The sequence below is a fragment of the Fundulus heteroclitus genome, chromosome 12, assembly GCF_011125445.2.
Source record: "Fundulus heteroclitus isolate FHET01 chromosome 12, MU-UCD_Fhet_4.1, whole genome shotgun sequence".
Lineage (NCBI taxonomy): Eukaryota > Metazoa > Chordata > Actinopteri > Cyprinodontiformes > Fundulidae > Fundulus > Fundulus heteroclitus.
In genome coordinates this window covers 27,390,298-27,417,819 of record NC_046372.1, presented here as the reverse complement: position 1 = coordinate 27,417,819, position 27,522 = coordinate 27,390,298, and the positions used below count along the sequence as shown (strand labels likewise).

Here is a 27,522-nt window from a genome sequence, read left to right as displayed (position 1 = left end):
TCTGTGCATGAAAATGCTCCGCTGGGTGAGACTGGAACTGCAGACGGCTTCAAGATGGAAAATAGGCAACAGCAACCCGTTACCTACCATGTTTCTGCTCTGATAAATCTGAATATTAGGATAAGAAGTTGGCATAAACAGCATTAAAGCATGGATCTATCCTGACTTGTATCAGCAGCTCTTGGTGGTGATATTTGGGTTCAGGGATAATTTCTTGGGACACTTTTAGCTCCTTTGTACTAATTAAGCCACCGCCTTCCTGAATGTTGCTTATGACTACAGTGAATTCATCTTCTGACGGCCATTTCTGGCCAATAAAGCACCGGGTCACAAAGGTCAAATCACCTCAAACTGGTTTCATGAGCATTAAGTCGACGGTGTTCCAGTGATTGCTGCAGTCATCAGATCCTGATCCAATAGCGCACCTTTGGGATGGCGGTGAAACCGGACATTTGCATCATGATCATTGCAGTCAGAAAAAAATAAATCTGCATGTTTGCCATGAGGGTTACAGCAATTCTGAAGGCAAAAAGAAGTCAGAGTCAACATTATCAAAGTTTGGTCTTCTTATAAACCTCTTTGAAATATTGATTGTGTGCTCACTGATAATAATGTAAACTTGATGAGCTGTTATGGACGCTTAAAATTAGTTTTTCTGTCAGAGCTAGAACCTGCTTAGTAATAAACATATAATCTCTTTTATTTAACTTATAAGTTAAATAATTAAGACACAGTAGAGTCCATCCTTGGTACTTTTCTGTATTGTTAGAGATTCTGTTGAATCCATGAATCTGCTAAAATTAGACCTTAGAGCCAACAGAGCCCTCCTCTGGATGCAGGCTCATGTGTTCAAAATAAACTCCTAAGACACTTTTGAGTTGGGTTTATATAGTTTCCCCACCATAAACCAAGCCCCCCCCCCCCCCCCCCCCCCCCCCACCACTGTGGGAGGTGGAGTGCTTGGTGTTCAGCGGCCCACAGCTCCTGTACGCCTTAGTGACTCCACTGAGAGCTAAACAAATAAGTGGCTCCAGCCTGTCCTTGGTCAAGTGTGGGGGGGGTCATGATGTAGAAAAGTGTGTGTGTGTGTGTGGGGGGGGGGGGGGGGGGGTCCTCTCTAGGAAAGGGAAGAAAAAAATTCTGTTTTTGATGAAATCAGTTCGTTTCTGATGCATTGCCCGTTGTTCCAGTGAGTCCCCGCCGTGTAAAACTCACAGTAACGTTTTCTTCTCCACACGGTCAGAGCGAGATGTGCTGCAGCGGCTTTAAACCCGCAGCATTCATCACTTCACTATTCATCACACCGCTCTATGCAGCGCTTCTCCTGAAGCAAAGCCTCACCCATCCTCTAGGGGGCAGCGTTCTTCAGTACAACAACCCAGCAGAGAGGGAAAAGTTGGGAAGAGTTGGGCCTTTTTTAGAGAGAAAAACATCCTAAATCTCATCTCAGGACAACCTTTTTCTGTAGATTAGTACTTTGGAGTCATGGTTAAAGTTTTCTGTCATAATATCTGAAATCAAAGAATGGACAGACGTTTGAAAACACTCCTAAGAACTGATGACATCAGAAGGAACAACTAGTAATTTAGGTTTTCTGTAATTTACTTCTTAGATTTATTTAAAAAAAGGTGCAAGTTATTCAGTTGTTACAGGATGAAGTTAAAATTGATTAAAGTTATTTTTTAAATGGAGCCAATGGAATAAAGATCTAGCGTTTTCTTTCAGAGCTTTTCTCTCAGGAAAAGTATTTAATTTTTTTATTACTTTAATAGTTTTCTGAGAGGAGTTAGCAGCGGACTGTTGCTGCTGTTTGGTTCCTGATCATAAATCTTGCACCGAATTCTTTTCAGTGACAACAAGCCTCTGGGGAGCAGCTGTCAGGATAAAACACAGAACCAGATAAAGAACATTCTTTAAATAGCGGGACCTGAATCAAAGACAACGTTCTGAACTCTAGTCTCCTTCCCAGGGCACAAGGGTGCATGGAAAACGGCTGTAGATGTCCGCTGGTTCTAACATCCAGTTTTCTCATTCCTTTACAGATCACTTGTAATTTAGGAGGGCTGATTAATAGTCTTTACTCCTGAAGGTTTAACTGTGGCATCAGAATTCAGTTAAATTTACTGCTAACTTGTGATTGTTAGCTAGTGCTGCTTCTAATAGAAATTAAGACCTTTGTGTAGATGGAAAGGCTATTGTAAAAAAAAAAAAAAGAAAGACATACAATAAATGTAACATATCAGGTTAACTATTCAATTTTGAGTATTAAAGTTTCTAAAAAAAAAAAAAACCTAGATAAAATGTTTTCATGTTATGTAAGAAGTTTGCTGGGGATAACTCTTGAGTTAATGTCGAATTTAGTTCACAAAGTCCACAGGTTTTTGTTTTTCTCTTTGTAAAGAGCTTCACCCACAGCAACATGTATTTGCTTTTTTTCTTTCCTAAAACAAGAGAATCTACTGTTATGGGGCACAAAATGACACTACTGCTGGTAGGAAAAGCTGGTTTTAAACGATCAGATTTATTAGAGCGCATTATGGATAGAAAAGGTGTTGAAGGTGCTACCTGCAGGTTAGATGGTTAACTACCGTGATAGTGCCACTGTTTTCTCTTCTAGAATTAGAGGAGTACTCCAGCCTAACAAATAGTATCTAAGGCTGTCACAGTAGAGAGTGAAAGCAAAGCTCAAACAGCATAGTATTAAAATGCAATTATGCCGGTTTAAATTTAAATATTAAATCATATTTAAATTTATATGAAATGAGAAGACTTTATAATATTCTTTGGGGGGGGGGGGCTGTTTATGTCACTCGTGGCCGTTTTATTGAAAGTAGGCTGAGGGGGAGGGGGGGGGACATGCAGCAAATGACCACAGACTGGAGTCTAACCTGGTCGCCTGTGTTGAGGACTGAGGCCTCTGTGCATGGACTGCATGCGCTACCCCGGCACCGCCGGCCCGCCCACAAGAGATTTTTCTTTAAGTTCCAATAGGAGAAGCTATTATGTGATAAAGACCACGGCCTACAAGGGCTAGTTGTCTTTAATAAAAGGTTAAATATTGAAACATTGACGGCAACATTTTCTTACAGTGCCAACTAGGGTTCTTAAGATTATACATTTTGATATAATCTATTCTAAAAAAGTTATTATTCAGAGACACCCATTTGTGTCAAAATTTAAGCAAACAGCCTCATTCAAATTTGTTCAAATTGTTGCACCTCTTCTGACAATAGTGGCGCTGAAACAACAAACACTCAGAGCGTCCTCTCTCTGCAGCCGCGCCCGGATCAAAACGACGAGCTGCTGCTGGAGTCTTAACTCTAACATGGAAAATAAATCCAGGAAGAAAAAAAAAAGCATCTTCCATCAGCCAAGAAGCCAAACAAGCGTTGTTCAGAGAGACTGCCTTATGAGTAAGAAGGTCAGGGGGGATTAAATGCTGAACGATGCCACATACTAGATGTGTTACTGCTACAAGCTAAAACACAACACTGATGTTTGACAGCAACTTACAAAGGTCAGTAAAGCTCCTGTACCTGCAATAATGAAGTAGTAAACCTGCCAGACAACATAAGCTAATACTGTTTTTAAATATTAGCTTAATGCACCGCTCAATGACGGGGTTCTGTCGGCCTGAGCTCCCCCGTCGAGATGTGCTTCCCAAGCGCCAGATCTGCATAACACAACAGTCCGGTCTACTATGGCACTAATTAACGCAGGAAAATGTTAACCAGCCGAAAACTCAGTTAAAATTTTGCAATCATAATCGTATTGTTATTTTTCCCTGTGTTTTCAAAAACTGTAATCGTAAATGTTAGTATCGGAACAATTCTAGTGCCAACCTCGTTTTGCTTAAAGTCCAAAAAGCTTCCGGTCCGTATTTAAAGCTAGGTGTAGGTGGCTGAGATGATGATTTTGTGTCAAAGCCATATTGGAGATGCTCGAACGTCTTTGCAAAGATAGATTTTAAACAATAAATTAGTGTTGATCTGTATAAAAATTCAGTTTATTTGCTGCATTTTAAATTTGCAGTAGGTCTGAGGCAGACCCGTCTATCAGGATTGGGTTCCATCTGTGAACCATTTCAAGTTGGTACATCTGCAACAAAGGAAGGTGTATCCAGCTTAGAGGAAGGCGTAATCTAAGTAAAGCAAAATGTGAAAAGGATGAATGTGTCATCATGAGTGTATCTTTTGTTCCAAACCTAATTGGATGACCATTTCATCATGGCCCCACCTTTGAAACTGCCACTTAGTCTGCAGATGTACCCTTCTCAACCACTTGTCTTGGAAATGAAATAAATTGAGTGAAATGGCAAAAGTTTTACTAAAAATTTAAAAATATGTAAAGAGAAAGCTGCTTTTCCACTTTGCTAACTAAATTTTTAAACCGGCTCTGACCTTTCACTTACATTAAAATCTGCTGAGCCGCTGCTTGATTTAAGGCGACATTATTGTGCGGGTCTGTTTCTCACCGATGGTTCGGACTGTACTGAAGTTTGTTTTGTTTTCACTTCTGCTCCCTTATAGCTGGGTCAAGCAAATAAAATGCATGTTCAAATGTTTTCTGCAAGACAATAAATGATTTTTAAATAAGCAAGGACAAAGAATATGGACTGAAAACATAATTAGAGATGTAGCTGTCTTAAATTTCCGTGGCTAAAGTTTTCCTGTAGTTCTTTTCTTGCTTTTCTTGTAATATGATGTTAAGTGTGCAGCAGAGAAAGAATAGCAGGAAGCTCAAAGTGAAAGCACCAGAATAACTTGATCTGTGATTACACAGCTGAAGCACGACTGGAGGTTGACTCATCATCTGACTGGATGTCCTGCCAAACGCTGTTCAGAGCACTTTGAGGCGCGCAGGAATGTTTTCACTTGAGGTTTAAAGCTGTGCAGCTATGCTTTTAATTTGTTTTCTGTTGGCTTTGAAAGGCTAGGTGGTTTCTGTTTTTAGCATCTTTCACTGATGTTTGATGCTGTACGTCGAGTCAGAATGGAGAGCCTACTGTCAACAGTGCTGAGTAACAGTGCAGTAAATGTGGAAAACAGCCAAATTTATTCAAAGTTATTCAGGAAGCATCTTGAGTGTCGGTTATTGCTGCTGATCCTCTTTCTGTCTCTGGGAGGACGCCGCTGTCCTGACGGTTGACTTGTGAAGCAGAAAAGTCGTTCCTTTGGTTCTGGCTGTTCTGCGCTGCCTCAGACGGCGCTAGCTAGCTCTAGCTCTGTAGGTTGATAGAAAATGACGAGGTTCCTGACCTCTTCTCTGGATGCAAAGTTGGTAAATAATGTTTTATAATGACTAAAGATGCTCGCTTTCTGCACATGTCGTTATTTATTCCTGCAGGTTTTGTAAATAAGGTAGATGACTGCATCCTGCTGCACGCGGCTCTTGTTTTTGTGCAACCTTTTAAACTGAAACGGTTCTAACTGCAGGCTTTTTCCTTTCATTAAAGCTGCAGACTCAGTTTTTATTAGAGGAAAAACTGTCCTGCTGAATATTCACCGCGGCGTTTGCCACATTTGCAGCCGTCTTTGTTTGTTCTCTGCACACGTCACCAAACCCGAGCTTTGTCTTTCCTCCGTGGAAAATAATAATAAAGAAATAGCATGCTCATTGTATCTGGTTAAACTGTAACATTAACCGTAATAAATATTTAGTGTTTATCCAATTTTCTGCTTATTTAGTAAAGTAAACCTAACATTTCAGTTGTGTACTCAATGCATTTCTCAGGTGTGGAGGCCAAACTGCAGCGTTTTATCTTTGCTTCCTTGGATGGTTTCCTTCTCATTATCGCATTAAATCATCAAGTCAGCCGTCCACACGCCTGTGTGGGAGAGCAACCTGAGTCTGCGTACAACACGCCTGTCGTATCTCTGAAATCTACGCTCTTAAAACAAGTTGTTCTGGTTGCTTTCACTGCACTCGTTAGTCTTAATTCCTTTAAATTATCATGAGCTTGTGCGACGTGCTGAGATCTGTTGTTCTGCAGGAACGTGTGGGATTTTCCCTTCGCTTAATTGCGTTAAGTTACAATCAACATATAAGCTTTGCTTTTTTAGAGGACGTCCAGCTATGGAACAACTTTAGAGAATGTAGACTGTCTTGTGTGGCAACAGGGAGCCACATATACGTGGACTAGTTAACGAGTGAATATCCAATCTACGGTTTGATTGGATAGTTGGCCAAATCTATATACCGGTAACTACTTTAGTTTTATACTGTTTTCCACAGCATTTCTTGGTTTGGGTGCGTTTAGTTTTACCTTCCTCTTGTTCCATTTGAGATTAGAAGCACAATTTTAAAACTGCTGCCACTTAATGATGCTTTTCTCTCTTCCTGAAAGCTTTAGACCCGGACATGCATGTGAAGTTACTGTCTGCTTTTTACTTTCCCACCTATTAAGTTATTTTTTTATTTTTAAAGGTAGTTTCAAACTGTTTCTCTTTAAGGCTTTTAGCCTTTAATAGCCAATGAATTATTGCTGTCTCCAAGTTTAAAGCTAAATACAAACCCAGACCCACCGGTTACAGGAAGAACGTCTAATTCCTGCGCCACCGTTGCCCCAACAAGAACTTTCTAGCATTGTTGCATTTTTCTCTTTTAAATAAAGTATAAAATCATCTACATAAATTGAATTGAAACATGTATTTAAAGCACTCTGGAATCAGCCATGTGAGCCATCCCAGGTTATTAAGCAGGATTAGTTGTTTCTCTCAGATAATTAAACACACCTGAATACTCTCCACCAGCCGCACTGGTTCTGCCACTTACTCTCTGAAAACATAGAAAATCCTTCAGAGTATAGCTGATTTCACGTTGCTTTAAAATGGATACCTTTTATTTTTTATACTGTACTTGATGTCATTTGTTGCTCCTTGTAACTTTTGATGTTTATTTCTGGATCCCCCTGCTCCCCACTGCCCTAGTAGTTGATATCTTAATTCCCAGGAACAAAGTTTCCATTACTTTCTACTGATTAGCTCCAAGTCAGCCGACGGGCCACACATTAACCAGATGAGCTGCCGTTTCACCTGGAGGCCCACAGAAAGGGCTCGGTTCTGCCCAAACGGCCTTAAAGCGCTGCTTCCTCTTATAGGACGCAGATCGTTTGGCTGTCATCTGAGGAAGTTTTCTAATCTTAGCCGTGAAACTTATCTGTGCGCCTCAGAGCTCTGCTGGGTCCGGGCAGAGGAGTGCAGCTCGGTGGTGTTTGCTACCTGCGTGGCCTGCCAGCAACTTACAATGAGAGTTGAGGGTAAGCACTTCCAGATGATTGGTAGAAGAGCAGATCTCAGGGCTGCTGGTTTATGGCCAGCCCGTGTAAAAGCTTTAGGTATGTGTGACCTTTTCTGCTTGCCATGCATTGAATTAAACTGCAGCGCTACTTAATAAACTGGCTAACACGTCACCGCTAACCTACAGGCTGCCTTCAGAAACCTTTTCCTGAAGGCTCCCTTAACGGCTGTGGTGATATTTGTTGCTTTTATTCTGGTTTTCAGACAGATTCAATGTTGACCTCATTATTTTTGATAGAAAAGCAAAAGTCTCTTTTTGCAGATTATCCATTAGATTACCTTGAAGATGGATTTATTTTGTCTGCTAACGTGACTCTGCAAACCCACTAAAAGTCCATCTCATCCACCCTGGATCTGAGGATTTGCTTCCTCTGTTTTTTTTTTTCAGGTTTGCTCTCAGGCAGCTCATGGAACAGGACACGGGGGAGATGTTTGGTCAGTTTTAGCCTGTGTGTGTTTTCTCACCAGCATGAGCCTGATGGTGGTGCGTCACTAAGAAAGGAGCTTTCAATCTGCTTGTTGCTTTTAGCTTTTCTTTATTATTTTATGCAGAACTGGTTGTTGTCAGACTGAGGTGAATGTTCAGTGTGAGTCCTGATGTGTCTCAGCTGCAAACAGTTTGGATGGAGTCATAATGCTGTTCAGAACATGAAGCTCCTGTTTATGTTCACCATGTGGACCGTATGGAGGGTCCCGCTTGTTGGGAAGAAACCACAACGGCAAATCTGATTAGAATTAAAGATAATTGACATAACCAGGTTATATTGCTGATTACATTTCTGTGATGGTCTTTGTTTATATGCTAGTTAAAATTCCTTTCTGTGACCTTATTTGTTAAGATTTCATTTATATTTGGTGCCCAAAGCTTTTTTTTTTTTTTTCAGAATGAACTACAGTTTAGAGGCTCTCAACTAATTTTATTCTATAATAATAGTTTTATTTAGAGATTTTTTTTTAATAGTCAGCGACCCAACTGCAGGTAGCAGCTGAGAAATCTACCGTCGGTCTATTTGGGTGCTGGCCTGATTGGTGCGCTGTGTAATGGTTCATGCGTCTGCATCAGGTCTATTATTGAATGACCTACAGACTCGGCCCGCTGACAGAGCTGCCGGCTTTATTTGGGCGCCTACTGTAAACATGGAAACCTGAGCTGCGGTCCACTGAAAGTTTATCTTCCACGCCGCTGAAAGAGCGACTGAAAGTCCGACAGGTTGCTGGATCACGTTTTACAGACCCTGAAGATTTCAGATGGTGAGATTTCTGCAGTCCAGCAGCGTTGATGTCCACCATGCCGCTGCACAGGATAAGTTAAGCTTAGCCAGTCACACTAAAAAGAGACATGACCTCCTGGATGGTGGTCCAGAATGCTGTTAAATATTTTTATTGCCCTTCTCTCTTTAAATTGTTTTTATTTGGTTATTATTGTGTTATATCCTCTCTCTTTGCATGAAGTAGCTGTGATGGTTCGACTTTAACCCAGAAAACCCCTCAGAGCATTAAAAGCTGCTCTGAATCTGCGTTTAGGTGAGAGTTTCATTCCTGGCTGTGTCTGTTTGCAGGAACGTTAAACGATTATCTGACATAAAGTCCAACAGCTGAGATTAGCTGTAGTGTCTGCGGATGGAGCAGACAAACTTTGTGGGGAGCTCTAAGAAGGATAGACACGTTTGGGCTGCAAGTATGTTTGGCAATATTTCTTTAAACGATATAAATTATTACGTTTGAGTTGACGAAGCATGTTAGCATGACACGTTTCTGCTATATTGTGATTATGAAGATGTTCTACTCACTAGGGAAGATGCTGTGTGATAGATCGTCACTCCTATTGCTCAAAACCGATGCTGCAGCTTTAATTGTCATATGCAAACACACCTTTGACTGAAAATTAATCTTTGTAATTGCAACTTGGTTCATTCCAATGAAATGTGTTTTCTGCGTTTAACTCATCCCTCGGGGAGCGGCAGGCTGCTGCTGAGCGCTGGCTGGGGCTAAGCGTCTGGCTCAGGGACCCAGGGTGACAGTCTGGGGGTTTCAAACCTAGAAACTTGCAGCCCTCCTAGCAGAGGTGGAGAATCTGGCTTCAGGAAAGTAAAAACTCTGCCTGGCCTTAATCATCCTGTTCACTTAACAGGTAATTTTAGTCTCTGTATTTGCTGTGGAGCTGAAAATGCAAAGCGGTGGAACTAATCTCTGGTCTGGCTTTTTAGTTTATGAACCAGGATTCCCCTCCTCTACTTCCCAGGATGCAAGGACCCCGCTCTGACCACGGGCTACAACTCCACCTTACACCAAGAAACAATATATACTACGGCTGTGCATAAAAGTCAATACAAAGATTAAAATGGATCTTTTTAAAAACAATTTAATATCGATAGTCTCACTTTCAATGTTGTTATACCTCCCAACCCCTAGGGGGCGTTATTGCAGCGCACCATTACTGTTCACAGCGAGGAAGTAGAAGAGAGACTTTGTGGAACAGCGACAGGATTTTAGAAACTCCTTCATCACTAAAATCAGACGTTTGGCACATTTTTGGTTTCTGTAAAACGTTAAATGCTTTGAACCAAATTCACTTTGTGTTCCTGTTAATACAGCAGTGTTCAATAAATTGAACATAAATGTAATATGTAGCTGGTTTTGTTAATTGACTGACTTTGCGTATTAATTTGAAAGTAATAAATATGGATACTGGAGTCAAATCAATTCAAGCTGAGTCATATGGAGAATCATGTTGTACGTGAACTATGTTCAAATCGGCCAGTCCTACTATATAGTCTACTGAAAAGTATTTTCTTTTGATCAATCTTTTTAACTCCATTCATGTAGTTGAATGTTAAATCGGTAAGTTCAGAATACAACTTAGCTCGCCAAACACTGATACTGGAGACTAAAATGTTTTTAGGCCAGAACATTTCCATGTTCTGCCTTTTTTCTCCTACTGAAATCACCGCATACGTCTCTGCTTGCTTAACTGTATATGTGACTAAATGTGTGTTTTTGTCTCAGTTTGCAGGTTGCATGGTAATCTGGACTTGATGCATGCCGGTTGCATGACTGCAGAGGGTCTTGTTGTGGGACTGGGAGTACACAGCTGCAGCCATGGCTCAGGCGCTGCACGTAAACGCCAATGGTCCAGGTAAACCAGCCTCTTCCTTAAACCAGTGCAACTTACATGCATGTGTCGTCTCTTCCTCCCTGCAAGCATATCCTGGCTATGGAAGAAGTTTCCCATCTAAACCGACGCATGGGTAACCTGCGCTTAGCTTTGTGACCGTGTTTATGTTAGAGAGGCGTACCGAACAGCAGAGGGAAAAAATCAAATTAGGATTTATCCGTAAAGCCGCATTTATTGTCAGTAAAAGATTTGATGAATGTGAAATGATTAAACTACCTTTTAAAAACGTGGAGAAGCCTTGAAGTTGTGCTGGCAGGCATGCTGTTGTTTTGTAATAGTTCTGTGTTTCCACATCAGTGCACGTCCACGCTTTCTCACCTAATCCCAGGCTGAAGCAATCACAAACGAAAAGTACATCAGCATTAGTCATGTTGTAGTGCCAACAATGAAGCCACAATACAACCTGAGCTCTGATCTTACCATGCGATGGGAAAGCACTGGTAACTGCAGCAGCGGTAGAAGAGGCGCTCATTCTGAATAAAGACATTTAAATAACCGTTTCTGCCTCAGTGGTTGGTGATCAGGCTCCTCTAATCGACACATGTGGTAGGATTTTATTTTTTTGGAGCACGCTACCGACCAGCTAGCTTCTGTTTGACTGCAAAAACAGAACTAAAAATAAGTTGAAACCTTCTTGAAATCAGTGTATTTGTACTTTATTTGAGTAAGTAAATCTGATAATCTGCCAATGGAATAAGATTTTTCCACCTAAAATGGGATGAACTCATCTCCATCAACTTATTTCAAGTGCATTATATCTAATTATCTTATTTTAGGGGTAAAATTACTCTTTCTATTGGCAGATAATCTTTTACCTGCTCAAATCAAGGACAAATGCACTCGTTTCAAGAAAGGTTTATTTATTTTTAGTTCTGTTTTTGCAGGGCACTTTAGGCGACGTGGCCTAAAATCTTGGCCTGTGCCAAAGTGGACTGTCCGGGGGATTAATTCTTAAAACTGGCTCCACTCATCTTCTGTCTCTGAGATCTTGATTTGCAAAGTAAATGCAAAATTTCCTTTGATCTCCAGCGAGGACTCTGGAGCTCTGAGCAGTGACTCTGTAGTTGTGGAGAGCCTGAACCAGAGCGGCAGCGGCAGCAGTAGCAGCTCAGGTCCTGCATGTTACTGTGGCGGCTCCAGCTGCAGGCCACCAAGCTCTGCGATGAGGCTTTACTTCACAATCCTGCCAATGCTCTGGATGTTCTTGCTGCTCATGCATCGTCTTCTGCAACACTTTTTCCCTCCACTAAATTTACCCTCTGTGAACAGCTGCTGCTTTATAGCAATGATTTTTTTTGTGCTTTACCGTCAACAGGAAGGGTGTCAGGAACGGTCTTGGTTTTGAGAGATACTCAAATTAATAGAAAACCGAATCTGGAATTTTTAGTAGCTTCAAGAAATAATAATTTTTCTATAGTATTATTTGTTGATAATTATGTTGGGCAGTTAAGAATGATTTGACGTCATCTGAGGTAAATCCAGACCAGTGATGCGTATGTAAAGTATTCAATCTGCAATGTCTTCCTTATTTATACTTGTACCTACCGATGGCGCTTCTGTTAACAGATTGGCTGAAGCAGGTCTTTCCTGTCCTAGTTTCAGTTGAATAATTCAGATTAATGCTTTGTTTATTCTAATGATTTCATTAGTTTGTTTAGGTAAACCTCAGGATGTGAACCCAGGGAGGAATAAACCAACATGACGTTTATTTTCTTACTAAGATAAGAGTCTGCTGGTGAAGATTCTCAGTCATCCAGGTCATGGTCATTCCAAAAAAGTTAAGAAAACAAAACTGGACTTTTTTGGAAGTTTGAAGATGTTTCGCTTCCTATGCAGAAAGCTTTCTCAATACATAATTCACTGCTCCCGACATTTTGAATTGAGAAACCTTTCTGGATAGGAAGCGAAACATTTTCAAACTTCCAAAAAAGTCCAGTTTTGTTTTTTAACTTTTTTGGAAAGATAAGAGTCTTGGTCAACAATAAATGTTTTTAAATTAAGGATATCTGTGCCTTGAACGGCAAAAGACCTGCTGCAAATTAGAGCTTAAAATGAATGTTAATGCAAGCTGTTGTATTTCTATGAAAACAGTTTTCAAAGTTAAAAACAAAAATTGGATGTAACATTTGTTTTAGGCCAACTTTACTGAGTTTCTTTTTTAAATGCGAGTCCAAATGTATTCATAGAATCCATTGAGATCCAGTTTGTTTCTCCTGGTCTTCTGATGAATGCCCAGCATATTCCCAGGAATGTTAAGTATTAGTTAACCAAAGTAACTTTGTCTGAACCGGGGGATGAGACCAGATTCCTGCACCTAACTGTGAAATAAGCGAACACACACCTGCAGATGGCTCACATTCCTGCCAAGCCTAACGGGAGAGAGTGGAGAGCGCTGCCTCTAAATCCCTGCAGGAATGTGCAGCCCGCTGGACGGATCCTTTCAGGACCCTTAACGCCGTCCTCTGTGTCAGTTTGTGCACCTTCAGGAGAGCAGAGCATGCCGAGGTCATCGAAGGCAGAAAATATCTAAAGTTTATTAGATGTTCTACAAAATGATGGGGCTGAAATGCTTTTACGCTGCTAACTTTGTCTAAATTATAAAAAACAAGCGCTTCACCTGCTGTGGAGGAAGAATGTGTTCTTTGTTAAGACGGTTCAGTAAAGATGCTTAATGTCCAAATTTCTAAAAATAAAATTTACGTGCAGTTATTTTTTCATTATTTGGAGCTCTGAGCAGCCAAAGAATCATGTTACGTCTGTTGTAGTTCTGGAGCAGCTTTAAGTGTGAGAACAGAGGGAGTCGAGGTGGTCTTCGCCTGATGTAGCTGCAAAATGCATAGAAACAGTCGTCACTGCCACGTCAGTCTGTAATCATAAGGGACGGGTGGTTTGCAGTTGTTCTCAGGATCCATGCATAAAACCAATAAAACATTTGTTCATGGTGCAACTAACAGTTACGTTAGATATTTTCTGTAAGGCGTTCAAAGTGCACCCTGCTCTATAACGCTGCTGCTCGTATGATCCACATCATAAAAGCCACAGCCTGGCAGATCAATGGAGGATTACCTTTTTAAAGTCGAACCTAAATGGCTTTTTCAGGCTCAAAGTAAATTTTAACCTGATTTTACGGAGATGCACTTAGCGAGAAATCGAAAGTAGAAAAGCCTGACTTGAATCAAAGAGCAACATTTGAGCACTTGATTTTAGCAAACACACAGCTGGAAAATATGCACAGAGTGAGGTAATATGTTGTTAATATAGAACATAATAGATGTTTGGTTTTCTTCCACAATGCTCTATAAAGCAGAGTTTCCCCCGAAGAGCTTCACAGAATCACAAGCTTAAGTATTTAATCATGTTTAGCATATAATGGAAGAATGAAATTTGATGGCATGTAAACATAGAATCATAAATCATAGTGTGCAGCTTTTCTAAAAGGCATCAGAGAGTCTTTAGCCGGAGTTGCTCTGCTGCAGGAAGGAATTAAAACGGCTTTTTACTGCATTTGGGAAGTAATATTTCACTCTTTAAATAACCTGAACATAGTGGTGAATTCTCAAACAGATGGATATCTTCTTAGTAACCGCTGCAAAGGATTTCTGTCAAAGTCCTGCTGCATGGTGTCTTAGCGAGACCCTGGAGACGTTGTCCGAGCCGGCCACCAGGAAACCCAGAGATGTGGCGCTCCTGTCGCTCCGGCAGGTCGACGCCCCGCAGCTCATTTAAACTCACTGAAGCAGTTTTATTTTTGTGGCTGTAAAAGACCCAGCTGCCACTTAACAACTGCCCCACTGCAGCATTCAGCCACTTTCCTGTTGTGCCTTTTTCTCTTTTCTCAGTGCTGCCAGGTCATAATGATGTGTGCCAACGGGTGGCGGGCTCCGTGTGCTTTAGGCTGAACTAGATAACCGTTTTATTTACTGCCGCTGGCGGCTCTCTTTATCCACCGCTGCTGATGCATTCATGAAGCTCGGGGTTTTCCAAGTGTGGCTGAGTCTTTGTGTGCTTTAATCGCCTCATTGTTGGCATTTTAAACAGACTGGTGTATTAAAGCGAACAACTTCTTTAGTTCACAAAGAGCAAAGTAAATGGCTGAAGTGAAAGTTCCAGTTTCTAAGACATGAGGTGGCGTTGTTTCATCAGTGTTTCCTGTTAGAACAGGAATTAACGAAGCAGCTCTCCCCTTTAAAAAGACATTCTGTCTAACAGGGCCGGGCGATTTGGCCTAAAGTCAATATCTAGATATACTGAGCAGTTCACCTCAGTGACGATAACCAGAGGATGCTAGGAGGCAGGCCTCGTTGAAATTACAGGAATAAAGTGTACACATGGCAAACAAATTACAAAACAAAAGTAATTATAGCATCAGTTCCTTCATAAAATGTGTCTGACGTTTGATTTTCAATATTTCAATTCCATTATGTGTTTATTTGAGGTTATTTCTTTGTGCAGGTCTCCTAGTGTGCCGTTCTCACTGCCATGAAAAAGACAGCATTTGGGTCACGTTTCCCTCCAATGTGAACGTTTCCTAATGAGTTACTTGGTTTCTCGTCAGGTCACGGGTTTCTGCATTTTCTGTTTCATGCTTCCTCCAATCAGATTAATTTATAAAACGTGTCGATCAAAGTCATCTCCTCACAGCTTAGTTGTGCGGGAGCGATTGTCATCTAAACCTACGGATGCCATTAAAAGAATCGGGAAACAACAAAGGGACACGGAAGAATGGGGGCAGCCAAAAAAAAAGTGATTTATTTACAAAATTATAATTTTATGAAGGTTTCACTGGGAGGAAAAAAAGCAAGAGGATAAAGGAATTTAGCCTGGACTTAAGGATCCAGCGGCAGGCATGTGACCATGGACACAATTATTATATTTCCACTACCGTATTTAGCTTAGATTTTATACTTTTGTTTTAAAGCTCTTAACGGCCTTGTCCTGTCAGCATGTTTAGCTGTTAAATACATAAAGGGTCAGAACTGGTGTAAAACCAAACAAGCTTACGTTGTCACTCTGTTTTCTTTTAGTTTTCTTTTTTAACCAGCCACAACAAACTGCTCTGAAATGAAGCCAGTGTCTGTCTGTATGAGAAAAGTCTGAGACGTTGAGTTTTTCTGCAAGGCCTGTTTCTAGAGGAAGCCCGAACATTTCCTTCCAGTCTGCCTCGTCCCGTACGCCGTTAGGTTGTTGAGTTTGGCAGCAGCTTTTGGCTCAGACCAGCGACTTCCTACAAGACCACAGCTGTTCCTTCCAGCTTTAAAGTAATTCCCTGTGCTTTATTTAAAATGTTACGCTTATATTCTGATTCTTAATGAGGACTGGTGTGTCCTGCTGATGTTCTGCAGCGACAGTCGTTGATCAAACAGCGACTCTCCTTTATTTTGTCAGTAATTAAGCTTTCAGGCAGTGGCAGGAAATACCAGCCCAATGTGAGCCTTACTCACACTGTGGGGACAAAATCAGAATCCCACTGAAGTAAAGCATTCATTCTACTGAACTACAGGTATGACCAGCGTTAACACATTTAACGTCCCTAACACATTTTTTCCTAAACTGTAGAAAAAAATAACTTAAATTCTATATGTAAAGGAGTATAACTGATGTATTTTTCATACTATAAGGTGCACTTAAAATCCTTAAATCTTCTCAAAACCGATGGTGCTTCTTATCTATCATCACTGTTGTGCTTACTGACTGACATTATGTGGTACAATGCGCTCATAAATCTGTTAAAATGTGTAAGTACCACTTTGGTTAGCAATGAAGCCGCTCCACTCATTGGATATTAGGAGCATTACGGTACACTGTGTCAACCTGAGGACCCCTGAGCTGTCTACAGACTGCCTGACTGTAATGTCTAAACTAGAAGTGCATTCATGTAAGGCAGCCTGGAGTACGCGCTAGCAACAATAAACCTAGTAAGTTAATTAAATATAAAAGTTAAGTTTTAGCCTTATGTAAGAGGCCAGAATAACTCCTTCACGTACGCAGCTCTTTCCCTCTCAGGAGAGAGCTGCGTACGTGAAGGAGCAGACGTATTTAACCTAAAAAGAGTGGATATTTCCCCCTTTTTAAAGCTATTTTTTAGTTTATTTTTTTCTTAAATAGTTATAAAGCAAATCTGTTTAACCTCCATGTCATCCAGGGAACGACCCTGCTTAGGTCTCTGTGCTGCTGGGTTTGTGGAGTTACTTCATCACTACAGCTAAACATTTATTTAGATTTCCGCTCATGTTTGTCTATGAAGAGGATCGGCGTATGAATGTGTGCGTTTCTGGCTGCCTAAACGCCTCCAGAGCCTCGCTGTCCAAACTGTTTGTGACTTTGGGCCAAAATCATCAATTCAAAAGTGCATGTGGGCCACAAAAATTCTCTCTTTATGTAAACACCCCCTAATTTTGTGATTTATTACATTTTTACCTGCTCATTATTAAATTAGACATACACCATTCAACGAAATGAATACATAAAACATAAAAATGCATTCAGCAACAAGCTGCAGTAAACATTTATTAAATTGAACAAAGTTTAATAATGGAGATCTGGGTGCACCCGGGTCTGCAGACAGAAGCAATGATGGGGGGGGGGGGCAGACAGCTTTGGACCAGGAGCCTGATTTCTTCTGTGCGAGGGCGACATGGATGTTTAAAGGCTTTGTCAGCTCCAAACTTAAACATTAAACACGGCCCCAGCAAAATAAACGAAGGCCTGCTTGTGAATATTTACCTCCAGATCAACCTGGAGTTTGAGCTTCGAGTCACAGAAGAAAGGGGAAACCTGTGAGTCAGTGCAGCTTTTTAAACAACGGCTGCTATTTAAAAATGCTTCTTGCTGCCACATCCCGGAATAAGCCTGGATGTTTTGTGGGGATTTGATGTTCAGCACATGTTGGGAAATGTAGAAGTGATAAATATGTGCGTTAGAGCAGTCACTGTGTGGGCCGGCCTGGCGACAAAGTGGAAAGAAACGAGCTATGAAGCAACTGAGAGCAGTTAGCATGTGCTTTCTGTCAGGTTCTGGGCTGCCGATCATCTGACAAACAGCAATTTTAATCCTGCAGCTCACAACCGAGAATAATTTAGGACCGAAGAGACGGAGAGTAGTCGATGGCAGATCAGGGCTGGCAGCTCTGCTCCAACACTCTGACCTTCTTACTTTATGCAACCTTTAAAGAACCCAGTTGGTAAATTTCCTCCAACTGACCCAAAAGGGAAAAACTTATCCAAACTTTGATCAACACAAATGTGGAGTAAATGTGTGTTTTCTCTCATTTTTCATGCCGAATGCAAATGAGCAAAAAAGCTTATTTGGACTCAAATGTTCCCAACAACAAAACATTGTGTAGAGGGAATTACTTTTTCTTGACTTTTTTATGTAAGTGTGGAATGAAGATGATTTATTGACACGCAGAGGAAAAATGAATGTTATAGGAAATCTATGTGCTGTAGAGGTTTGTGAAGTTGATGCTAGATTTAGGTGGGAGCTTTGTTTTTGAGTTGCTTACATACTTGCAGTGTTTAGTCATGCTGGTGGAGCTCGGTTAGGGAGAAGTTTACTGGGAGCAGTTTCAGGAAGTCCTGAGCAAACAGTCTGGTTTTAGGCAGAAAACCAGGTAATACTGGAAATATCTTGCGTTTCGTTTGGATCACGCAAAGTTAGTTTTGCTTTTAAAAACGAAGCTCTTCCAGTGGGAGATGAGCAACAGTGAGAAAGTTTTGTTGCTGCGCTCCGTTTCTGGCAGCCAGACAACAGAGCAGCTGTCTGGAGTCCTGCAGAGTCCTGCAGAGTCCTGCAGAGGCTCATCGCCTGCATTGTCCCCTGGTGATGAGGTCATCGCTCAGCTGTTCCAGGCTTCTCTTGGTACCACGTAGCTGGTACCCCCCCCCCCCCCACCACCCCGGTCTGTCCGTGGCTGTGGAACCAGGGGAGTCCTCCAGCGCAGGCGACTCTGTGTGGAGCTCTGCAAACTCACAGGGCATCATTTATACAGCAAAACAAACACCACATGGTTTCTGTTTATAAAGGCCCAAGCAGCAGAATACACAGCAAGAGCTTTGTCTCAATAGTGAATATAGAAAATGGGGAAAAATAGATGGTATAAAGACACTATAATGCAAATATTTAAACAGTAGATGGAGTTTAAATAATCTTATCGACTATAAGTTTATGTTTCCAGGCTGAAACCAGGTTATGGTGTTACATTTAACAGCCTTGGTAAAGACACAATTTTCTTCACTGCCTTGATGTTATTTGTGTTATCCAGAAAACGATCTATAGTTAAATAAAATATACTTTGAATCCAGAGGTCCAGATCTGTTTGCACCATCACTCATTTTTGCCGTTTCAGACCCACTTGTTGCCATTTCATCTGAAGCCAATGGCTACTCACACATTTACTTCATCATTGTTTATCTTTGCTGAATTCTAGACATAAATCATTATGTTCAAATCTCATGTATAATTCGATTTAATGGCAGATTGTTCCCCGAAGGTTTTATACTGTGTCCCATTTCATGTGTTTTAGTCGGATCTCAGGTTGAGCCGGTTGACCCGTGAAATTTGACAGATTACTCCTTATTAAAGCGAAATAACTGAACGTCCTTCTGATGAGAGAAATGCATCATTAACAAGATATCTAATATAAATCTTGCAACACAATACAGAAAGTTACCTTAAATAATTGGTTGTTAAAGTGGATATTAATTGTCTGGAGGGCGGGTACAAACCGATGCACGGTCGGTGTGAAACGTCCCTTTCTAAATAACTTATACGTTCATTTTATTATATTTATGTCGAATGACCAAAAGCAAATGAATGAGCAAAGACTAAAATGTAGTTAATAGCAAAACCCCTTGTAAAAGCATTTTAACACCTTATCTTTTCCATATTTTAATTAAAATCTAGTCAACTTTTATTTATATAGCGCCAATTCATGAATCATATCATCATCAAGGCTCTTTCCAAAGTCAGCTTCCATCAGATCCTCCAGGTTGGTGAGAAAGTTTCCTCTCTAAGGAAACCCAGCAGGTTGCATCAAGTCTCTCCAAGCAGCATTCACTCCTCCTGAAAGAGCGTAGAGCCACAGTGGACAGTCGTCTGCATTGTTGATGGCTTTGCAGCAATCCCTCATACTGAGCATGCATGAAGCGACAGTGGAGAGGAAAACTCCCCTTTAACAGGGAGGAGAACCTCCAGCAGAACCAGAACCAGGCTCAGTGTGAACGCTCATCTGCCTCCACCCACTGGGGCTTAGAGAAGACAGAGCAGAGACACAGAAAGCTCAGAAGCTCACATTGACCCAGGAGTACTTTCTATGATAGAGAAGACAGAGCAGAGACACAGAAAGCTCAGAAGCTCACATTGACCCAGGAGTACTTTCTATGTTAGAGAAGACAGAGCAGAGACACAGAAAGCACAGAAGCTCACATTGACCCAGGAGTACTTTCTATGGTAGAGAAGACAGAGCAGAGACACAGAAAGCTCAGAAGCTCACATTGACCCAGGAGTACTTTCTATGTTAGAGAAGACAGAGCAGAGACACAGAAAGCACAGAAGCTCACATTGACCCAGGAGTACTTTCTATGTTAGAGAAGACAGAGCAGAGAGACAGAAAGCTCAGAAGCTCACATTGACCCAGGAGTACTTTCTATGTTAGAGAAGACAGAGCAGAGACACAGAAAGCACAGAAGCTCACATTGACCCAGGAGTACTTTCTATGTTAGAGAAGACAGAGCAGAGACACAGAAAGAACAGAAGCTCACATTGACCTAGGAGTACTTTCTATGTTAGAGAAGACAGAGCAGAGACACAGAAAGCACAGAAGCTCACATTGACCCAGGAGTACTTTCTATGTTAGAGAAGACGCGTTAGAACCATAAACGTAAATATGGGATCCTGTGTGATAAACCAACATGAAGCAGCGCATTTTTTAAAAAGTGTAAGGAATGTATTTACGAGTAAAATACAAAAAGTATGGCAATATGGGGTACGGTAACTGTCAGTAAAAACATAAGCGTAGGTGTCTGAATTTATTTAGGTTTAACTTACATTTACAAACACCTACATCTACATTTTTATTGACTGCATTTAAGCACCTGTACAACAAAAAGCTTTTAGAAGCTGCCTAATTAATCCCTCTGTGTCTTTAGTATAAAACCTGCCGTTTATGTTAATCAATACATTTTACTGCCTTATTGTGTTTTAACAACTTTATATTCAGGTGGAACTGGGCTTTGTTTGGTCCAGAAGGCCAAATAAAAGCAGTTTTTGTCCTTTGACAAGTTAAAGGCTTTTAGAGTTTAAAAAATAAGTTGGTTCAAATGCCACAGAACCTATGGCCCTGCAGCACAGCCTGACAGTCGGTACCCGAGTTCCTCATAGATCTGGTTTATATTGCGTGTAATCAGACCCGTTTATACTTTATATCCAAATGTAGTTATTCCAAAAAAAGTTAGCATTCCTACTTTAAAATCGGCCAGAAGTAAATGCATAAAGAGAGAGAAATGTCTTTTGGACTTTTTTTGTGCTCTGTCCTACATTAAGAAACCAAACACTTAAACATGTTCATTAAACTGCAGCTTTGTTAAAACTCCTAAAAAAGAAAAAAGCCAACAATGTGATCGGAATCAAAAGGTTTTTGTTCTAAAGCTGAACCTGAATTGGACTGATGGTGTTTAGAGAAAGAGCGCTGAGCAGTAAATAAGAGCATTAACCGGAGTATAAAGTTTGACATGTACATTAGCTGAGCTGTTTGTGTAGAGAACAGACTGTTATTGTGGAGACCCCCCCCCCCCCCCTGCTCTGAAGAACTGCACTCTTATTTGGGAAAGGAAGCACCCAGCTCAGAGGCTCGCCTGATTGGCCGAGGCGGCTGTCCAATAGTGCTGCAGAGCAACGCTGCACGGACTTTTCTTTCCTTCCCTTGTGGAGGAAGGATTGAGAGCGTGAACGGAGGAGAGAAGCTGGTCTGAGCTCTGTCTGCTGATTAACCCTGAAGAATAGAGAGGTGAGCGAGCAGCAGGATTAAACCTGCCTCTGCTTTTAGCTGAATGGAGAGGGTAGACGGGAGAAGTTGCCGGAGCTGGGCGTACCGGCAGGAAGAGCAGCGCTGTTTATTTCCAGCCGTGTTTTCTTTAGTTGGAGGGAGTTCCAGGCATACCAAGAACAAGACGCTGCATTTAGTCTGCGCTGGCTGGCTGGGATGTGGCAGAGCGTTTTCAGCTGGGCTACGTTGGAGTTTGGACTTTGATACGGACAGTTCTGATTGATCTGAGGCTCGTTCTTAGTTTAGTCTTCAATGTGTGCTCAGCAGGGTCATCTTGGCTGGAAAAGCTGAAATGTTGACAGTAGGGTGGATTTTGAACCAGAAAATGTTGACACTCTGGGCCATTATTGTGTGTTTTGTAAGCAAGCGTATTATCTGTGTTCTCTGAGTTTTTCTGTCAGTAACAGTTTTTAATCTGACTGCCAAAATGATCAATCCCAGCAGAGATGGATGGCGTGTTTCTACTTGCTGTCAGATTTTGTTGATTAATCTTTTAACTTAATCAGCTCTCTGCCTATGTCAGGGTTTTCTAGAGGAACTTTAGAACATTTTAAAGATTTAAAAACTCTGCCGTTTCATTCTTTCATTTCATAACATGAACTTAAACTATTGTGTATCAGGTTTTATTCAATATTTCCATTGACAATCAAGATGAATGATCATAACAGTGCTCAAATCCCACATAGTTTAACTTGACATTTTTGGGTAAACTTTGTATTGGAGCCAATATACATTTATTTTTGTTCTAATGCCATTTCTGCTGGTTGACATTTATAAGGTATGACCAATTAGGACCTCTCATCAAACCAAATTAACCCTGACACGCCACCCCTGCTGTTATTTACTGGAAAATTCTTACCTTATCTTCTTAAAGTAGACTTTCAGCAGTAAAATGAAAAAAATACTTGTTAGATGTCAAAGTGAGCACAAAATGTGAAGGAAGTCTGGTTGTACCGGACTTTTTAAGGCAATGCAGGACGTTTTGTACTAAACTACAAAATGGTGAAACGGGAAAGCGGGACTTAAACAGAATCTACTGATAAAACGTTGTTGTTGTTGTTTTAGTGTTGAAGAAAACTGAAATCTGTCCCTGTGTCGTCTCTTCCAGAAAAAACAGCAACATGCCCGAGCAGTGGCGATGAGAAGGACTCCTACTACGTGGAAACTCCTTACGGTTACCAGTTAGACCTGGATTTCCTCAAATATGTCGACGACATCGAGAGGGGCAACACCATTAAGAAGCTGAGCATCCAGAGGAAACCCAAAGGGGCCAGGCCTCTGGCGACGCCTCGGGGCAGCACTGCCGGCGTCGGCGCTCGGCCTGAATGGACCTCCACGGACTCGCTGTCCTCCTCCAACAGCGACGGCAAACAGTCCCCCGTGTTTTTCCCCTCGCGGCACCAGGACGCCGCTCCGTTGACGCCCACCCTCCCCAGGACGGCCGCTGAAGTCCCTCTGGGTCAGTCCTGCTCGGCCTCAGCGGAGCAGAAGCTGCTCCTTCCTCCGCCCTCCCCCAGGTTTGCTCCTCGCCACAACCCCCACGTGGAGAAAACGCTGATGGAGACCCGCCGCCGCCTCGAACAAGAGCGTCTGCTCGTCCAAGCCCACAGCGAGTCCCTGGCTCCTCGCCGACGCCTCGCCAGCTTTGGTGGCATGGGCTCCAGCAGCTCTCTGTCGTCTTACTCCAGTTCAGTCGCCCCCAGCACCCAGCCGCCTCTGCCCGTCAACGGCCTGTCCAACGGAGAGTATAACCCGTATTACTGCCAGTCCAGAGGCAGCTCCATCCGCCACAGTCCCATGAGCTCAGGCGTGGCCACGCCGGTGACCAACGTCAGCCCTCTGCACCTGCAGCAGATCAGAGAGCAGATGGTCGTGGCCCTCAGGAGGCTGAAGGAGCTGGAGGAGCAGGTGAAAACCATTCCTATCCTGCAGGTGAAGATCGCCGTTCTGCAGGAGGAGAAGAGACAACTCGCCGCTCAGACTAAAAACCAAGGTCTCAGCTGCTTCCGCAAGCGTTCCTACAGCGTGGGCAGCGCCGACCAAATGGAGAGCTCCGGGTCCGTCCAAAAGGAAACCGAGCTGCGCATCGTAGAGCCGGAGGTCCAGGAGCAGAGCAGCCAGCGGCTGGACGAGTTCAGGCGTCTGGCCGCCGAGGTCCAAGCTCTGGAGAAGACGACCAAGGAGAACAACGTCGCTGAAAGCCCGGCTCCACAGAAGTCTATCGGCGTCGTTACGGATGAAAACATGAACAGCCATTCTGTCTCTCTGAGCAGAAAAGACCGTTGTCTGCGGGACGCGGGGATGGTGACGGAGCGGCTGGAGATGCGGAGCGCTGGAGTGGTCGTGACGGAGGCCATGCTGGGCGTGACCAGTGACGCCGACAGAGAGATAGAGCTCCAGCAGCAAACCATCGAAGCCCTGAAGGAGAAGATCTACCGCCTGGAGGTGCAGCTCAAAGAGACGACTCATGACATGGAGATGGGGAAGCTAAAACTGGAGCTCCAAGCAGCCGGCGGGTCAAACAAGAAGAAGGCGGACAAAGGGCTGATGGTGAGGCCGGAGATGTACAACGCATCGGTGGAAGCCAAGGTCCAGACGCGCAGCCAGGGAGTGGGCGAGCGTCTGGACTCCAGCCATGCGAGCACAGATAAAACTCCACAGACCCACACGGTGGGGGTGTCCTGTCAGCCCAGCATGCAGAGCGCCGCCGTGGGACCGGACCTCCCCATGGACCAGTGGGTGGTGCGTCGACGGGTGGAGGTGAGTGACCGGTGTGTGGGGAGACGGGTAGAGACGTGCCACCAGCGGGTGGGGGTGGAGCTGAGTGTCTGTGAAACGGGAGTAAACACCGAGGAGCTGGTGGACACACTGGACCTCAGCAGAACCACGACGGAACCAAACAGGCAGTGCAGGTCAATCGGCTGCGGAGATTGCTCGGTGGACGTCGTCGTCGCTCCCGTGAAGACGCTGGTGTCGCGAGGAACCGACCCGGATGTTGTGGGCAAGGCGGACTCGGCGGTGATGGCCGCTCCGGACTCTGCCTCTCAGCAGACCGGTACTGACGCGGAGTACGAGAACCGGTCCACAAACACAGAGACCGCCGCGGTCACGGACTCGTTCACCGACACGGCGCTGACCACCTGCCATAAGCACACCAACACGGCGGCCACCGAGACGAGGACCGTCGCTGCCGGGGAGGGACTGGTCAAAGATGTTCTGACGGCAAAGATGCGTTCAGTGGCTGTTGGAACCTCCAGTGAAGTCGGGTCGTTGGCCAGCAAACCAAACCCGTCTAAAACCAAAGAGTGCGGGGTGGGCCCACTCAGCATCCACGACAATTTCTTAATCGGCTTAAAAACCAGAAACATCGCATGCGGTCCTTCTCAGCCTGCCGAGTGCGCCGCGAGCCCGGAGGCGAAGACGGAGGCGCCGCAGCCACAAGGTGGCGTCGGACTGGACCACTACATAGAGCGGGTGCAGAAGCTGCTGCAGGAGCAGCAGATGCTGCTGGCGGAGAACTACAGCGAGCTGGCGGACGCTTTTGGCCAGCCACAGTCCCAGTTCGGGTCCATCAACAGCCAGCTGGTCAGCACGCTGTCCTCCATCAACTCGGTGATGAAGTACGGGAGCGCGGAGAACATCCTGCAGCTGCACTCAGACTCCAGCAGAGGTGAGGAGCTTGTTCCTACTCTTGCTTTCAATATCCAAACGCATTCCTCCCCCTGGGAGGGCTTCAGCGACATGTGGTTCCAGTGATGATTGGCTCAGAGTCATGCCAGGCAGTTAAAGCATAGTTTCAAGGGCAGACAACTGAAAACACACACACACAAAACCAAAATGTTACTTAAGGAGCAAAAGGCTGCAAAACAATCCTGATGAAGCTCTAAATATATTTCGTCTGTCAGAACAAGCTGACAGGAGTCTTTCCTATCAGTATATCAGCCTCATAAATGTCCTACAGGAACACACAAACATTCTTCTTATAAGATTAATAAGTGGGAGCAGAAATGTGACGACGCACTTAAAGCCAGGTTTTAGTTAATACAGTTATTACAGAATCTAACCATAACCCCACTTAGCTTTTACATATTTATGCTAAACATTGAGCTAAAACACGTGAGCTTCATTTACAGTGACTTGAAGTAATATTTATATTCTTTAGACTTGGACTGCTTCATTGGGATTTTAGGTTATCGACCAATAAAAAGTTGTTTACAGCTGGGAAGTGGAAGAAAAAGGATTCTTGTTTTCAAAACCAAGAATCAAGACTCTTGTCGTCACCATGTTTTACCATGATGATGTTACCTTTGAGGCAGACAAATAACATGACACACGTGTTCGTATCAGAGTCCGAGGATATCAGTCCCTCAGTGAATGATATGGATCAGTCCCTCATTCATGAATCTAATGTAAAGAGGTCATTTCTGTGCAGTGATCTTAAGGCTTCATTTACAGAATTGTTTGATATTCCTGAGAATAAAAGTGTAAATGATTGTCTGATTGTCTGATCCAGACTGGACCAGACAGACACTTTGGACAGGAACCGACAACGAGCTCCAATCAGTGGCTCCTCCTACTTAATTTTATTTATTTTATTGTGGACTAACACCTTCCATTGACGCTGATTCATGGCTCCCTGCGTGTTGCGTAACGAGCATTCATGCTGACCGGCTGTCTGATGTGTGCCAGCTTGTTCCTTCAGTTTCTGGCCTTTTGTGGAGCGCCGAATGAGCGCAGCTACTTTAAAGTAAGCTCAGTAGATTTAACAGTGCTGGACATAAAGACTTCAGCTAAAACTAGCTGTAATGTTAAAATAAATAATTGTTTTTTAGTAAGTGCCTATTTTCAAATAAAATCTACTCAAACGCACCAAACTGTTGTCCCAGTCATGTTTCCCCGGGTAAAGTTGTGTTTAAAGCTTTAACAAGAGTTCTAATTTTATTGCAGTAGCACAATCCAGTTTTCAGTTTCAAACCGATTCACCCAGAAACGCCCTGATCTAGAGCAGCGATGTCCAGTTTCTGTCCTCAAGGGTCGTCCTGCGTGCTTCAATGTTTCTCTGCTTCAGAACCGCAGACGGCAGTCAATGAGTCATTAGTGTAAATAAAGGATAAATTCAAGTCAAGTCTGGGTTATTTGTAGCACATTTCATCAGCAAGGCGGTTCAAAGTGCTTTACATCATGAAAACATAAAAATATCAGAAACACAACGAAACAGTCACTGGTTGTTAGACCAGTAACAAACATTAAATATGTTGGTCAGTGTTCCTGTTATTATGGCTGAAAGCAAATCTAAGCAGGTTTTCAGTCTGGATTTAAAGGAACTCAGGCTTTCAGCACTTTTCCAGTTTTCTGGGAGTTTGTTCCAGATCAGTGGAGCATAGGAACTAAATGCTGCTTCTCCACGTCTGGTTCTTGTTCTGGTTCTGGTTCTGGTTCTGCAGAGCAGGCTGGAGCCAAAAGACCTGAGTGGTCTGGAGGGTTGATGCCCTGATAACAAGTCTGTGATGTATTTAGGTGCTAATTCAGGGATTTATAGACTAACAGAAGGATTTTAAAGTCTATTCTCTGAGATCCAGGGAGCCATGGAAGGACTTCAGAACCGGGTCCATGTTCTCTACGTTCTTAGTCTTAGTGGAAGGACTTCAGAACTGGGTCCATGTTCTCTATGTTCTTAATTTAGTGAGGACTTCAGAACCGGGTCCATGTTCTCTACGTTCTTAGTCTTAGTGAGGACTTCAGAACCGGGTCCATGTTCTCTACGTTCTTAGTCTTAGTGAGGACTTCAGAACCGGGTCCATGTTCTCTACGTTCTTAGTCTTAGTGGAAGGACTTCAGAACTGGGTCCATGTTCTCAATGTTCTTAATTTAGTGAGGACTTCAGAACCGGGTCCATGTTCTCTACGTTCTTAGTCTCAGTGAGGACTTCAGAACCGGGTCCGTGTTCTCTACGTTCTTAGACTTAGTGAGGACTTCAGAACCGGGTCCATGTTCTCCATCTTCCTGGT

General features: G+C 43.0%; 1 protein-coding gene across 5 annotated transcripts in view; it reads left to right on the top strand.

Annotated features, from left to right (window-relative positions):
• Positions 1-27,522, top strand: part of kank1a (KN motif and ankyrin repeat domains 1a) — a 63,700-nt gene that overhangs the window by 23,564 nt on the left and 12,614 nt on the right. The window contains exons 1-3 of one of the 5 annotated variants that reach the window (XM_021307201.2): positions 7,154-7,258; positions 7,687-7,733; positions 22,623-25,184. In XM_021307201.2, coding sequence (XP_021162876.2) covers positions 7,706-7,733; positions 22,623-25,184 — 2,590 coding nt within the window. In that variant the 5' untranslated portion in view covers positions 7,154-7,258; positions 7,687-7,705. The other 4 variants (XM_021307198.2, XM_036144386.1, XM_021307199.2 and 1 more) reach the window with 4 other exon arrangements.